A 15,932-nucleotide genomic window follows, 5' to 3' on the forward strand; every position below is an offset into this window, starting at 1 on the left:
TTTCCCTCCCTCCTTGGCTCTAGACCCCAACATCTGGAGATATTTTTTGGCAGAGGAAACCTGCCTTCTGTCTCAGCCGTGGGTGCTGGGCATACATATGGTTAACGGCAGCTGTGTTCCCATCCAAGGGAGGAGGGCCGGCTTGCAGAGGCTGCCCCTTTCTTTCCCTCTTTTTTTCTCTCTGTATTTTCCGCTAAGTGCTTTTCTGCTGGAAGCCTGAGATTTGAAGATTAGACGCAGAACTGCCCTGCTCTCCTCTTCCCTAAGAGGGGTTGGAGGTGTTTCCTTGGAAGGGGATGCTATAGAAGATTAAAGGCAAAGACAAGCAGTGGCTCTGCCAGCCTGTAATCCTGCCCCAAAGGTAGGTGCCAGCCAGCTGGGCAGAGTTCTGGGGCCAGATGCTCAGATCTGTGTGGAATTATACATGGCTGGGGAAGTGGGTTGGAGGGGTATAGCAACCCAAGGCTGCCTGGAATCTTGTACAAGGGTCCTTTCCCCAGCGGCACTGTGGGGAGACAGACTGTTGGTATGTATAATGCTTTGGAGGGTCAGGCTAGCCTGATCTCATCTGATCTTGGAAGCTCATCTGATCTTGGAAGCTAAGCAGGGTTATACCTGGTACTTAGTTGGTACTTAGATGGGAGACCACCAAGGAAGTCAAGGGTCACCATGCAGAGAGAGGCAATGACAAATCACTTCTGAATGTCTCTTGCCTTGAAAACCCTGTGGGGTCGCCATAAGGTGGCAGTGACTTGACGGCACTGTCCACCACCAATGCTTTGGAAGATGAGACAGGATCTGCTCCATGTGGTATCCTCCTGTTACAGTTAACAGGGAGATCATAGTATCGACTCTCCTCTCACTTATCCAGCCCAGCTTGGCACTGATTTATACAGCACTGTGCAAACTGATCCAACAGAGTGTGGCAGGACTTGTTTCTGCTACAGGAAAGCCCCATCCGTAGCTCCCTCTGCCACTGCTAAAGCACTGTGCTCCTCACCACGCTTCCAAGAGAGCTGAGGTGAGTGCAGAACTCTGGGACTTCATCTCCATGCCAACCCAATGTCCTTTTTCTTTTTGCTGTGACTGAAATGGATTCCTGTGCATTTGGGTCTCTAATGTGGAGAGATTTTTTCCCCAGGATGTGGGATGTGGGAACTTTACATTCCCAGGCATTAAAGGCTGCCGTATCAGGCCCTGCAGAGATGGAGAGTGGCCAGCATGAACCGGAAAAAACAAATGCACTCTCGCAGAGTACACATTGCTGCATGTGCCCGTGTTTTTGTCTCCGTATTATCCCATGCATATTCACATTTGTGTGCCCAGTCTCTGCTAGTCTCTTTGAAGAGTTATGAGCCTCATTGTGGAAAGAAGCCTGCCCCTTTTATTGTGGTTTTCTTGTTGTGGGCTGTGTATAAGGAGGAAACAATTAGTTCTCATCTGCCAGGGAGCATTTTAGTGATCTTAATTTTTCTGTACCGCTTAGTAGACTTTTCTATGATTTATAAATAATAAAAATGTGATCATTAATCCACTTAGATTACTTGGCCTTCTCATCCCCAAAGACCAGTGCTTTAAAAACAACAATTAAAATTGATTAACCCTCCGCCTTCTAAGTGTAGGTAAATTAAAAATATTGCATACCAGTTTAACACTATCTGTACAAAGCCTGCCCACACAAAAATGTTGTTCAGCCCTTTTGAAAATGCTTATGCTCAGACCACAGTGAGTCTCCAGTGGAAGGGAATTCCATAGTTGTGGGGCAGCCCCAAGAAGCATGTTTCTTCTGTGTGCGGATTCCATGGGATTTTTGTGTTGGACTATTTATCTATACATAATTTCTTGCTTGCTTGCAACTGATGTACTGTTGTCTATAGGTATCTGGAGTTCTACATTTGTATCTCATGTATATGGGCCTTACTTGGGTGCTTGACACGTGGGCTTCCTGCATGTGTACGTATGCAGTTCTCCGTGAGATTCCCATAAATATATGACATATAAAGTAGAGGCTCTATGGCCAGATTTTTAAAAAACATATATTCACATGCTTTTCAGACCCCCCCCCCGTTGTGCAGGATACTTGATTTCCTAATCCCCCTCCCATTGCTGACATTTTGACACACCAGCATATGCAGACTATGCCTACCTATGTACATCTGTACACTAATGTATGCCAATGTGTGACGCATATGGGAAGGGCCATATTCATTAACTTCATCTGTTGAGTGGGTGAGCTAAACACAGTGAGTATAAATGTATATTATCCAACAAGTGCATGGAGAAGGGAGGGATATGTGTAATATACAGCAGGATGTGCAAGTGTATGTATTCACTGTTCAATAAGTGTATGTGTGTTCTGTGTGAGTGCAATTAATGTTGAGAGTGGGAATGTTGCTTCTAGTGCATAGCCCTACACTAAAACCATAAACCAGATTGTCATGGCTTCTCCCTAACATAAGACCTGTAGTTTTCTGCAAAGGTTCTGTCATTTTCAGGAAACTACAATTCTCAGAGATCCCTGGAGGAAGTAGTGAGACAGACTTCCACGAAATTCTCCTTGTTCTGGAATTTTGACCTAGCTAAGTGATTCATTGTCCTGACCTGGATGGCCCAGGCTAGCCTGATCTCGTCAGATCTCAGAAGCTAAGCAGGGTCAGCCCTGGTTAGTATTTGGATGGGAGACCACCAAGGAATACCAGGGTTGCTGTGCAGAGGAAGGCACTGGCAAACCACCTCTGTTAGTCTCTTGCCATGAAAACCCCCAAAGGGGTCACCATAAGTTGGCTGCGACTTTACAGCCCTTTACACACACACAAGTGGTTCATTCCCTGAGAAATGTTATCTCTTCAGAGGCTGGATAACCACACAGATTTTAGGAGAACTGACCAGTTTTGCTTAGCACAGAACTGCCTTGCCTTTTTATAGGGCAAGGGTGGGGCAAACTTCCAAACTCTGCACATACACATGCATCCTGTCCACAGGAACAGATTCATGGGACTGATACTCTACCATTAGGGTCCCCAACCTGCAGGTACTAGCTGGAGATCTCCTGCTATTACAACTGATCTCCAGCCGATAGAGATCAGTTCACCTGGAGAAAATGGCCGGTTTGGCAATTGGACTCTAGGGCATTGAAGTCCCTCCCCTCCCCAAACTCTGCCCTCCTCAGGCTCCGCCCCAAAAACCTGCGGGTGGCAAAGAGGGAACTGGCAACCCTGACTACCATGCACATTGCTAGCAGTGGAAAGCCACTTATATGGAACTGTATAACAGCATCGGTGTAGTGTTGCAGGGAAAGTCCCCCCCACACACACACAATTCCCAGTTTTCCAGCTATCTTCTTCAGCAATTACAATGTACAAGGAAAACAGATCCACTTTACTTTTCTCTGGACTTTCTCATTCTAAGTTAAAATCCAATGTACACTCTCATTTGGGTAGATAGGACCAGATCCTTGCAGTCACTTCTCCATGGGTGATTAGTAAGCAGAAAACCATGAGCAAGGATAGGGTTACTAACCTCCAGGTGGTGGCTGGAGATCTCCTGGGATTACAACTGATCTCCAGGTGACAGAGATCAGTTCTGTTGTGTATGTAAATAGTTAGGTGGGTAAGCAGGGGAAGATCTAGGAGCTTGAGTCCCAGACGAAGGCTCCTAAACCCTGCTCGCGCTATTGGCCCAAGCCAGCGCGCCCCATTGGCCCTAAGCCGGATCGCTCCATTGGCGACCCGGGGGTTGTTCCCCCCCATCACGGATCAGGGGGGTAGTGGCCGCAAGCGGCCAGGGGGGAATATAAGCGGGGTCGTTTTACACAGTTCTCAGTTCTGTTCTGTTCTACAATAAAGCGTTGTTGTTGGAACTCTGTCTCGACCTCGTGTGTCCTCCCCACGCGGACTTAACAGTGGCGACGAAGGCTGGTAGGCAGTTTGGCTTGCTACCGAAATCACTCTCGCTGAATCACTCTCGATTCTCCGTGACTTCACGGTGTCCGGTAGGCAGTCTGGCTCGCCTTGCTGAAATCCCTCGACACACCGGAGATGCAACACTTCGCTACGATGGCCACCCGAGGATCGCTGGAAGCGTTTGACTCCGCCAACCCCAGCGAGTGGGAGAGCTACGTGGACCGGGTTACGTGCTTCATGGACACCAACGACATCGACGACGAGGGAAAGCAGCGGTCAATCTTCCTCAGTATGTGCGGGCCGAAGACCTTCCAGCTCGCCCAGTCATTGATGGCCCCCACCAAGGTGATGACGGCGCCATTAAAGGACATACTGGCCACCCTGGAGAACCATTTCACGCCCCAGCCAATGCGCCTCGCTCGCCGCCTGCTGTTCCACCTCCGGGAGCAGGAACTGGGTGAGTCCGCCGCTGACTTCCTCGCCGCCCTCTGACAGTTGGCCCATTTCTGCAAGTTCCCGAACCTCAACGACTCCCTCCTCGACAGGTTCGTCTTCAGCCTCCGGAGCGAGAAGGTGCTCTACCGCCTCATCGCGAGAAAGGACATTATCCTCACGGCGGCCGTTGAGGAGGCCACCACTGCTGAGGCCTCCGGCAGAGCCAACCAGGGGAGCAACTGGAGCGCCACGCCACCGACCCCGGCGACCACCCACCATGAAAGCGCCAGCGAGGAGGAATGCGACATGGAAGCCCACAAAATGTCCACCTGACAGCACCGGTCGCAGGGCCCCATGGCTCACCCATGCGCCAGCTGTGGTGACCAACACGATCGTCGTTCCTGCCGGTTCCGTGATGCCAACTGCTGGGCGTGCCACATCGCCAAGGTCTGCCGCTCGGCAAAGAAGGGCCGCCTGGCAGGCCCGGCCAGAAAAGATGGCGCCGCCCTGCCCGTCCACGACCTGGTCGACGATGAGCACGCCGCCTCTTGCCGTTGCCGCCACGGTTCGCACCTGCACAGCATCACCCTCCACAAAGTTCACGGCGTGGAGAAGGTCTCCGTCTCCGTGGAGATCGGAGGCGCCCCCTGTGAGGTGGAGGTGGACTCAGGCTCTGCCCTCTCCATTATCTCGATAGACACCTTCCGCGATATAGGCCGCCACGCCTCCCTCCCTAAGCTGCAGCCTACCGGCGTCCTTATTTCAGACTACCAGCGATGTCAGGTCCCGGTCCGGGGGGAGGCCCACGTGCCCGTCCGTTTCCAGGGTCGTTCCGCTCGCCTCCGCCTCATCGTGGTCGACGGTCCCTGCATCAGCCTCCTGGGCCTCGAATGGTTCCCAGCCCTTGGGATCCATCTTGCGGGCATCCACCACATCAGCCGGCCCACCCTTGAAGCCGTCGGAGTTTGAGGACATTTGGAAGGCCCCCTGGGCTGCTACAAGGTACCGCCGGTCTGGCTACATGTCAACCCTGCTGCCACCCCAATCCGCCTCAAGCCTCGCCAGGTCCCCTTCGCGCTCAAGGACCGGATCGATGCTGAGATCGACCGCCTCGTCGGTCATGGAGTCCTGGTGCCGGTGCCCAATGCCAAATGGGAGACCCCGATCATGACGCCATTGAAGGTGAACAGTGACGTCCGCATCTGTGCGGATTACAAATGCATGGTGAACAGGGTGCTCCAAAGCCATGCGTACCCAGTGCCGGTGGTCAGTCACCTCCTGGCTTCCCTTGCCGGGGGCCGAGTCTTCGAAAAGCTCGACCTGGCACAGGCATACCAGCAGCTGCCTGTGGACTCTGAGTCGGCCGAGGCGCAGACGATCGTCACCCACCGGGGTGCCTTCCTTGTGACTCGCCTGCAGTTCGGGGTCAGCACGGCCCCGGGCATCTTCCAGAACCTTATGGAGGACCTCCTCAAGGGCTTGCTGCACACGGTGGTCTCAGACAACAGGGCACAATTCATGTCGGCGGAATTCCAGGAGTTCATGGCGAACAACCTGATCCGTCACGTGACCTCCGCTCCATTCCACCCTGCCACCAACGGACAGGCCAAGCGCATGGTGCGCACAACCAAGGATGCGTTGGGCCGCCTCAGCAGGGGTGACTGGGATGCGAAGCTGGCGAACTTCCTCCTGGCTCAACACACCACCCCCAACTCTGCGACCGGTAAGAGCCCAGCCGAGCTTCTCATGGGCCGCCAGCCCAAGACCGCACTCGACCGGCTACACCCAGACTTGGCGCCAGAGTGCCCGACCCACAGGGATGCGACCACCACCCTCCCCCGCTCCAGTAGTTGCTCCTGTGCCTGCAACGCCGGCTCCAGCACCGCGGAGGTCGCAGCGAGTACGAACACGACCAAGCCACCTCAAAGACTTTGTGTGCTCTTGTTGTGTTTGGACTTAGGGGGAAGGGGTGTTGTGTATGTAAATAGTTAGGTGGGTAAGCAGGGGAAGATCTAGAAGCTTGAGTCCCAGACGAAGGCTCCTAAACCCTGCTCGTACTATTGGCCCAAGCCAGGGCGCCCCATTGGCCCTAAGCCGGGTCGCGCCATTGGCGACCCGGGGGTTGTTTCCCCCATCACGGATCAGGGGGGTAGTGGCCGCAAGCGGCCAGGGGGGAATATAAGCGGGGTCGTTTTACACAGTTCTCAGTTCTGTTCTGTTCTACAATAAAGCGTTGTTGTTGGAACTCTGTCTCGACCTCATGTGTCCTCCCAACGCAGACTTAACAAGTTCATCTGGAGAAAATGGCCATTTTGGAAGGTGGACTCTATGACATTATACCCCATTGAAGTCCCCCCAAACTCTACCCTCCTCAGGCTCCACCCCCAGAATCTCCAGGTGTTTCCCAACGGCATGTTCTTAATCCTTCCTGGCCCCTACCAGATACTTTTATCCACTTGATGCACAAACACCTGCCTGGGATCCCCAGTGGGAGTTGGGGTTATGCAAGGGGAAGAAGTAAGAAGGGTTTAGCAAGATCCTACTTTGCAAGTAGCTTTCTTCCCCCTCCCCATGTCTCTTTGCAGTGCAGAAGAAACAGCCAGATGGTATCTACTGCTGAAAGTATAAATCCACCTGTCCTTTGCTGATCATAACAAATTCGCCAAGCGACTGGAAGGTGCTGAAGTCAAGGAGTTACATTCTCCCACTGAATATCTTCAGCCCAGGATTCAGTTTTATAAAAGTGCCAGAAAGAAAGTGGCCCTGTGTAGAGAACATGTACAATGCTGGTGTGGAAGAAAACATGGACTCATAGTTGCCGGTCACTTGCCCCTCTTTTGAACTTCTGTACCAGAAATCAGTTTCGAGCTGCCTTAGAAATTGCACTCTATACAGCAGTCTGGATCTGCAGGCAGATCCACTGATTTTGGAGATCTGTGTCTCTCCTTTCCCTTTTACTGTGACAAATCCTGGTGGAGCACCATTGCACCCTAGCAGTTATCTGAAGTGTAGTATGGGTTGCAGATGCCTCGACACTGCCTTTCTCTGATGGGTTGTTGCTGTGAAAGACTCTGATGTCCATTCTGTATGCTGGTCAAGCGTTCAGCAGGAAGGGAGGGATGACCTACTTCTTGACCCCAGACACCCAGCAGACTTGTAGAAATCCTGCCTGCCATGTAGACCTCAAATGGGACATTCGGCCCCCTCAAAGCCTTTCTGGAGGGCTACAGCTTTGCTCTTTCTCTTCAGGAACTAACCCCTAGGTGCTTGTACAGCTTTCACAAGATCACCTCTACTCCCACACCCCCCGCAGCACTTCTCCTTGCCTGACTCTCCCTTTTCCAGCAGGGCCCATCACAATGAAGGGACGTCTGACAACAAGCGCCCTTTGGCTCATCTGCCTGTTCTCCTGGGCTCATTGCAGTGAGAGTGAGCCAGAAGGGAGGACTGGAACACCAACAAGGGCACCACATCAGCATCACACTGCCAGGTAGGTTGTGACAGTGGTGTCATCATGTGACAAGAGGTCCCAAAAGCAACAGCTTTGCTCTTGAGCTGTGGAAGATGATCCCGGGCTGAACCACCTGATGGACTTTATCCCACAGGCCCTGATGAGCCATGCAGAGTGTACCTGGGCTCAGAATCTCTCTACCAAACCCCCAGTTGCCATGCTTTTAAAGAACTTGATGTTGTACTTCAATGCCCAATTAACTCCATTAATGTGCATCTTTAGTGTATGGTTAATGCACAATTAACTCTATTGCTCTGACCCACTTTGAAGGAAGCCAGAGGCTGGTGCATAATGATAATGGCTCTGGAGGAGGTGTAAATGACTGCAGAAAGGGTCCGTAATGGGTGTTTCAGAGGCATGAAATAAGGTTCCAATAACCAGAGTGAGCATTCCACAATGTGTCTTTATACTTCAATGGGCCATGCTTCTCTAGGTTTCCCTCCAGCCTCTGGAAACAAGCACACCCCACGACTTCGACCGATCTTCATCTGGTCTTTTCATTGGAATGTGAAAGGGGGTCAGGAGAGCAGAGCTATCTTTGGGTAGGAACTTGGTATAAAGGGGTCTGCATCCCTGATATTTTTGCCTCTCCCACTATAAGGAAAAATATAGAATCCTAATTATTCAATCACCTCTGTTCCACCTTCCTCAGATCTATAAATGTCCCCACCTCTCTCTAACATTAGATCAATGATTCTGCAGATCATGGAGAGCCACATTCACAATTCCCACCAACCAAAAGAGCCACGTGACTATAGTATGCCCTGCACACCACCCTGAACAAGCAAACACTGATAATATATAACTATAATATAACTCTTTAAATCACAAAGCACCTCTGAGCATGTTAAGCTTGCCTTTTCCTATTACTGAGAGTTTTGTTTTATGTGTCGGCATTCAGCAGTGGTTCTATAACCTCATTTAGTTGCATATGCTGACCTAGCTTCATATATAGAACCCCTACATCTGCACAGCCTTGATATAATAATCATGGACAAGTTGTGTGGCATTTGAAAAATATAAAACAGTTTTATTTTGGGCCTACAGAAACAATGAAATTATTCCAATTTCTAAAGACATTGTCCACTTTCCTGAAAGATGGGGAGGTGCCACATTGAAAATGGTGCTCAGAAGAGCTACATGCCTTTCCCAAGCCTCTGAGCGAGGATCACTGCTTTAGATCAATGAAGATTGCTTAGATTCTAAGAGAGCAAGTGGCTTCAAAGTACTGCACAATTCACAGCATTCTGTTGCAACCCTCCCTCCCTTACACACGAGATTTGAAACTAGGGTTGCCAGGTCCCTCTTCACCATTGGCAGGAGGTTTTTGGGGTGGAGCCTAAGGAGGGCGGGTTTTGGGGAGGGGAGGGACGTCAATGCCATAGAGTCCAATTGCCAAAGTGGCCGTTTTCTCCAGGTGAACTGATCTCTGTCGGCTGGAGATCAGTTGTAATAGCAGGAGATCTCCAGCTAGTACCTGGAGGTTGGCAACCCTATTTGAAACACTGGCTTATGTCTGAACATGGATGTTCAGGCACGCAGAAGAGACCTAACTGTAGGCTTGTCATTTGACAGCCCTTGGATCCAGTCTCCTTGCCCTTAAGAAACTGAGCAGGAGAAAAAATGACCTTCATAGTAACTGTCTAGAACAGGGGTGTCAAACATAAGGCCAGGGGGGCGGATCTGGCCCCTTGACAGCTTTTATGCAGCCCGCGAGACAGCCGAGGCAGCCACCCCCTCCCACTCTCGATCTGGGCTGGTGAGGCATGGCACGGCCTGACCAAATGACAGTTATGTCATATCTGGCCCTCGTAACAATTGAGTTTTAGAATTTCTCCATGTCCCTATGGTATTTACCATAGAGAGTAGGAGAAAGTCCTAAAGCATCACCAGGAAGTGATGTTGCATCCTCTCTAAATGCCACCCTGCCCAAGGACTGCCCTCAAAATCTCCAGGCATTAGGTTTGCCAACTTTGGGTTGGGACATTACTAGAGATTTGGAGGTACAGCTGGGGAGGGTGGGATTTGGGGAGGGGAGGGGCCTAGAGTTGCCAACCTCCAGATACTAGCTGGAGATCTCCTGCTATTACAACTGATCTCCAGCCAATAGAGATCAATTCACCTGGAGAAAATGGCTGCTTTGGTAATTGGACTCTATGGCATTGAAGTCCCTCCCCTCCCCAAACCCTCCCCTCCTCAGGCTCCACCCCAAGCACCTCCCACCGGTGGCAAAGAAGGACCTGGCAACCCTAGAGGGGCATCAGCATGGTATAATGCCATAGAGTTCACTCTTCAAAGCAGCCATTTTCCCCACAGGAACTGATCTCTGTTGTCTGGAAATCAGCCATAATTCTGGGAAGTCTCCAGGCCCCACCTGGTAGTTGGCAACCCTACTTGGCATACCTAACTGAGGCCTACCTCAGTTATTTGTCCCTGAAAATTACAGTCTCTGTTTGTGTGTGTGTGGACACATGTATATTAGAATGCTTCCGTTAAATCATTAATATGGGATTATTCAGACTGTTTATTCAGACTACAAATATTTCCTGAATGTGTTTGAAAGGAGGAGATCAGTGCCAGCAGATCCATTGTGAGTTTAAATAACCTTGAGGTTGGTGGCGGGTGGACAGGGTTATAAAGGCAAGAGCTGTATTCTGTTTATTAGTACACCCTCCTTCAGAAGCCAGTGCAGGACAAAGCCAGGTCACCTGTGACAACGGAGGGGTTTCAAGCACACGTGTGTGTGTGCGTGTAAAGTGCCGTCAAGTCGCAGCCGACTTATGGCGACCCCTTTTGGGGTTTTCATGGCACCAGACTAACAGAGGTGGTTTTGCCAGTGCCTTCCTCTGCACAGCAACCCTGGTCTTCCTTGGTGGTCTCCCATCCAAATACTAACCAGGGCTGACCCTGCTTAGCTTCTGAGATCTGACGAGATCAGGCTAGCCTGGGCCATCCAGGTCAGGGCTCAAGCACACATAGTCCTATGTTTATCTGTGAAACACTGGGGGGGGGGATGCTGCTGCTTCCCCCCTTCCTGTTTCTCTTTCTCAGATCTGGTTCTCTTGAGCAGTTTGCTACAGTGCTATCGCTTACTCAGGTGCAGATTCAAATCTAACTCGGGTGGTTATTATTGCTAGGCAACTTTATTCCATGGAAGGGGCATTATCTGCATCTGGATTCTTCTGTAGATGCCAGTTGCAGAGGTCAAGTGATTGGATAACTTTCAGGTGACACCACAAGGGTGGGGCAAACAAAGGGCTGCTAGGTCCCTCTTCACCACCGGCAGGAGGTTTTTGAGGTGAAGCCTGAGGAGGGTGGGGTTTGGGGAGGGACTTCAATGCTATAAAGTCCAATTGCCAAATCGGCCATTTTCTACAGGTGAACTGATCTCTATCGGCTGGAGATCAGTTGTAATAGCAGGAGATCTCCAGCTAGTACCTGGAGGTTGGCAACCCTAGGCAAACATCCCAGGCAACCAAGTGAAGGTCCAGCCCTGCCTTAAAAGGGTCAGGAAAAAGTGGAGCCAAGTGATTGTTGACTGTGAAAATTATGTTCCATCTCAATACCTAGGCTCTAGGCTAATTCCCATCCACAGCTTTTTAAACCCTTCCTTCAGTGTATGTTTTGTGAAAGGATGACATTAAGAAAATTATGTTTTTGTGGTCACAGAACAGGGGCTAAACATTGCACATTATCCAAGGAAAGCAGGCTAATTTTTTCCAGTTTCTCCTGGTCTGTTTTTTTCTGTTTCCCAGGGTTGAGAATGCCTATGAAAAATACAACAAGAGGCCTCGAAACTCCGAGTGTGTACGCTGTTGTGATCCTCCAGAGCACTTTCCAGCACATCCTATGTACCACCAACCTTTGCCTCAGATCAACATTACCATCTTGAAAGGTAAGAGGGACCTACTATAGATAGAGGCCCTGGACTACAGGGAGAGCTTCTAAATGCCCTTCTAAGATTCCACAACTGGGCCTTCTTCTGGCTTACTATGAAAACTGTTGCTCCTGCCTGTTTGTTTGATTGTTCACTGGTCCAACACTCACAGATAACTAAAAAAGTGTAGGAACCATCACAGGTCAACCCAGAGATCCATTCTGTAAACCTCCTGCATGAGGAGATTATGCAGCCATCATGGTCTCTCCCACACATTCCTCCTTTGGTCCTGTTGTCTGCCACCTGCCTACCTGTAGTGCAGTGCCTAGAGACACTTGTTTGTTACAGGAGGTGGACAGGGAATACAACAGGTCCTGGAGAGGAATGAGTGAAAGATGTTGCCACTGCTTTGCTCCTGATGTGCTGGTAATTTAAAGGTGCAGTGTACAACTCCAGGTTACAGTCAGGCAACCCTGTATGCTATGCTGTGCTGTAATTGTGGCTAACTTCTTGGGACGTGTGCCTGTTTCTGGCCTATTGTCTGAAATGCCTGATGGCCTCAGCAAAACCAGAGGCATTTAGCAGCCCACAGCAAAGAAGTAGGTTTCTATAAACTGTGGTGGGTTGGCATATTAATCTCATGCTTTTGTCATAAGGGTGGGGTGATTGCCTTTTGGACAAACCTTTGGGTTCTTCTGATTCCAGAAAGGCCAGTTTGGGAGAACTTATGTGAGATAAATAAAAATCCTGGCCTGAAGGAGCTGTTATGACAGTCTCCTCCAAGCTTCTTCTTTACACAGGCCAGGGGGAACGGCCAAATTGATCTTCATCCAAAACCAGGAGTCTAGAGGTTGCATTAGGACATAGCCTGACTTGGCTCAAATAAAGAGAAAAATGGGGAAGTGACACATCAGTCTCTTATACAGCTGAACTTCTAGATCCCTCTCCATGAATTAATAGGGGTGAGTGCAACTAGGAAAACAGGAGGTAGATTTGGGTTCCTCCTTCCCCCCCAGTAAGTGTCTTGGTCCCCCACCCCATCATAAAGACAACAAAACAAATGACCAAATGTTAACATTTGGATCCATTCGTCCCTTTACGGTGTTAAAAGCAAACCTGTTAAGATATGTTCATAATGCTGTATTTAGGATTAAAAGACAGAAAATTATGTTTGCCCTGCTCTGTTTACAACATTTGGGTATGTCTGAAAGCTTATGTTGTTTACCCTAGTAAACCAAGAGAAGACCTGAGTTCTTGAAAGTAGCTCTGCTTCTATATAGCAATGCAGCTCTTGTAAAGCTTACCTAGCTTGCCAGTAAGAATGTTGAGGCAGTCTCAGTGGAAAAAAAATAGTATGTGATTCCACTGATGAAATGGCCCAGAACAAAAACAAGCTATGAGGTGGTATCTAAGATCAAAATGTGGCAGGGAAATACCGTATTTTTCGCTCCATAGGGCGCACCTTTCCATAAGACGCACCTAGTTTTCAGAGGAGGAAAACAAGAAAAAATCTTGTTTTCCTCCTCTAAAAACTTGTCTTATGGAGCGAATGCCAGCTGGGCGTGTGCGCGTCGGGACAGCGCGAGCCGGCGTTCCCCGCCCCGACGGCCAGCTGGGAGGCGGGCGGGGCCGCACAGAGCGAGCCGGCGCATGCGCCCAGCCAGCTCTGTGCGGCCCTGCCCACCTCCCAGCTGGCCTTCAGGGCGGGGAACGCTGGCTCGCGCCGTCCCGACGCGCACGCGCCCAGCCAGCTCTGTGTGCCCCACCCGCCTCCCAGCTGGCGAGGCGCACAGAGCCAGCTGGGCACGTGCGCGTCGGGACGGCGCGAACCGGCGTTCCCCGCCCCGATGGCCAGCTGGGAGGCGGGCGGGGCCGCACAGAGCCGGCTGGGCGCGTGCGTCGGCTCGCTCTGTGCGGCCCCGCCCGCCTCCCTGCTGGCTGTCGGGGCGGGGAACGCTGGCTTGCGCCGTCCCGATGCGCACGCACCCAGCCGGCATTCGCTCCATAAAATGCACGGACATTTCCCCTCACTTTTGAGGAGGAAAAAAGTGCGTCTTATGGAGCGAAAAATACGGTAGATTTGCCTTCAAATATGAAGCGGTGTCAAGGCTGAAGAAAGCTGCCAGCCAAGCCAAGAACAGCAGGTTCCTAGAAGGCCGATTTATGTCTGCAGCACATGCAGTAGAGCTATATGCAGAGCGCTAATATTTGGATCGGAGACCACCAAGGAATACCAGGGTTGCTGTGCAGAGGAAGGCACTGGCAAAACCACCTCTGTTAGTCTCGTGCCATGAAAACCCCAAAAGGGGTCGCCATAAGTCGGCTGTGACTTGAAGGCACTTTACACACACACACATACAATCCTTGCCTCGTTCATCTCACAACAGCCATGTGGGATAAGTCATTATTTACAGATGTCTGTCATCTTCTTTTTATCCTGCCCTTCCTCCAAGGAGATCAATGTGCATAAATGGCTCTCCCCTCCTGCATGTTCTCCTCACTGCAGCCCTGTGAAGTCAATTGGGCTGAATGACCAGCTCAGGCTCACCGAGTGAGCTTCCTGACAGAGTGGATTTGAACCCAGACCCTAGTCTGATATTCTGGCCACTACACCACACTGTCTGTTATGACAAATTGAAGCTAGAGTATAATCAAATAAAAGTATTGCCCAGGGATGCCTGTAGACGTTATAAGTGAGGAGAGATTTGAACCCTGATTCCACAAGCTCAAGTCCAATGTTCTTTCCTTATAGGTATGATACTACCCATGAGAGAGAATGGGTGGTCAAAGCAGAGACCACAACACAATAGATAAACACAGGTGTGTGTGGAATTGCCCTTCCCACAGAAACTTCTCACTGAATCTCTTTAACCTTCCTTCAAGAGTCTGCTGTTTTGCTCAAGCAGAGACTTCTGATTTTGCCTTGGAATTTGCTTATAATGAAAATCTATTTAAAACAGATGATCATTTTCCAATTGGTAACTCACCATGAGGATCGTGCACATATCTCTAGTGCCTGCCTTCATGGTGAGAATTTTACCATGTTTCTACATCCATTGGGAAACCCAGGGAAGTAGGGATGTTATATATGGCAAAATCCTCCTGACAACCAGAGTGGGCATAAGACTTGCCTAATGATTGTCTATATTCACCCAAAGAATGATTATACTGTGATAATTAGAATAATCTCCTTCCAGGCTTCTCCCCTGAGGGAGAGTTTGAATGATTAAATTCATGGACAATATCTCCCTTGAGTTGAGTATCAGCTCCAAGGCTTAGTCGAGGTGGTGCTCAATTATGACCTCTCTGTTATTTAGGTGAGAAAGGGGACCGTGGAGAACGGGGTTCCTATGGGAAGTTGGGCAAAGCTGGTTCTCCAGGGATCATGGGCCAGATGGGCCCCAAAGGTCAAAAAGGCAGCGTGGGGTCTCCAGGAGAGCGGTACAAGACCACCTATGCTGCCTTTTCGGTGGGCCGTAGGAAACCCCTGCACAGCAACGACTACTACCAGACACTGATCTTTGACACTGAGTTTGTGAACCTCTACGGACACTTCAACATGTTCATGGGCAAGTTCTTCTGCTATGTGCCTGGTGTGTATTTCTTCAGCCTCAATGTGCACACCTGGAATCAGAAGGAAACCTACCTGCACATAATGCGCAATGGGGCTGAAGTTGCCATCTTGTATGCACAGGCCAGTGATCGAAGCATCATGCAGAGTCAGAGTCTCATGTTAGATCTGCAGGATCAGGATGAAGTCTGGATACGGCTCTTCAAGGGTGAACGCGATAATGCTGTATTCAGCGATGAGTATGATACATATGTTACATTCAGTGGATACCTAATTAAGCCCAGCTCGGAGCCCTGAATCTGCAGGCAGATGGACAAAATACTTATAAGAACTTCACCTTGCTCTGTCCTTCCAGTGTCTTCCTCATTACTGATTTCTGATTCTTCAGCTTCTTCCTCTGGGACCCACCACAATACTGAAATATTCCTTGGATCATCACTCCCATAAAACTATGCCCTCACTTCTCCTGGACAGAGAGCCAGCGTGGTGTAGTGGCTAAGAGTAGTGGTTTGGAGCAGGGGACTCTGATCTGGGGAACCAGTTTTGATTCCCCACTCCTCCACATGAGCAGCGTAGGCTAATCTGGTGAACTGGATTTGTTTCCCTGCTCCTCCACATGAAGCCAGCTGGGTGACC

The 15,932-nt window shown here is 50.1% G+C and overlaps 1 protein-coding gene across 1 annotated transcript; it reads left to right on the top strand.

The window, feature by feature from the left end:
- Positions 1–256: 256 nt before the first annotated feature.
- Positions 257–15,635, top strand: C1QTNF1 (C1q and TNF related 1). Its single transcript, XM_056854173.1, has 4 exons — positions 257–361; positions 7,686–7,827; positions 11,604–11,743; positions 15,043–15,635. Exons 2-4 carry the CDS (start codon positions 7,697–7,699, stop codon positions 15,591–15,593), a joined length of 822 nt encoding a protein of 273 aa, XP_056710151.1. The 5' UTR covers positions 257–361; positions 7,686–7,696; the 3' UTR covers positions 15,594–15,635.
- Positions 15,636–15,932: the final 297 nt, after the last annotated feature.

This window comes from Euleptes europaea, chromosome 1, assembly GCF_029931775.1.
Source record: "Euleptes europaea isolate rEulEur1 chromosome 1, rEulEur1.hap1, whole genome shotgun sequence".
Classification (NCBI taxonomy): Eukaryota; Metazoa; Chordata; class Lepidosauria; order Squamata; family Sphaerodactylidae; genus Euleptes; species Euleptes europaea.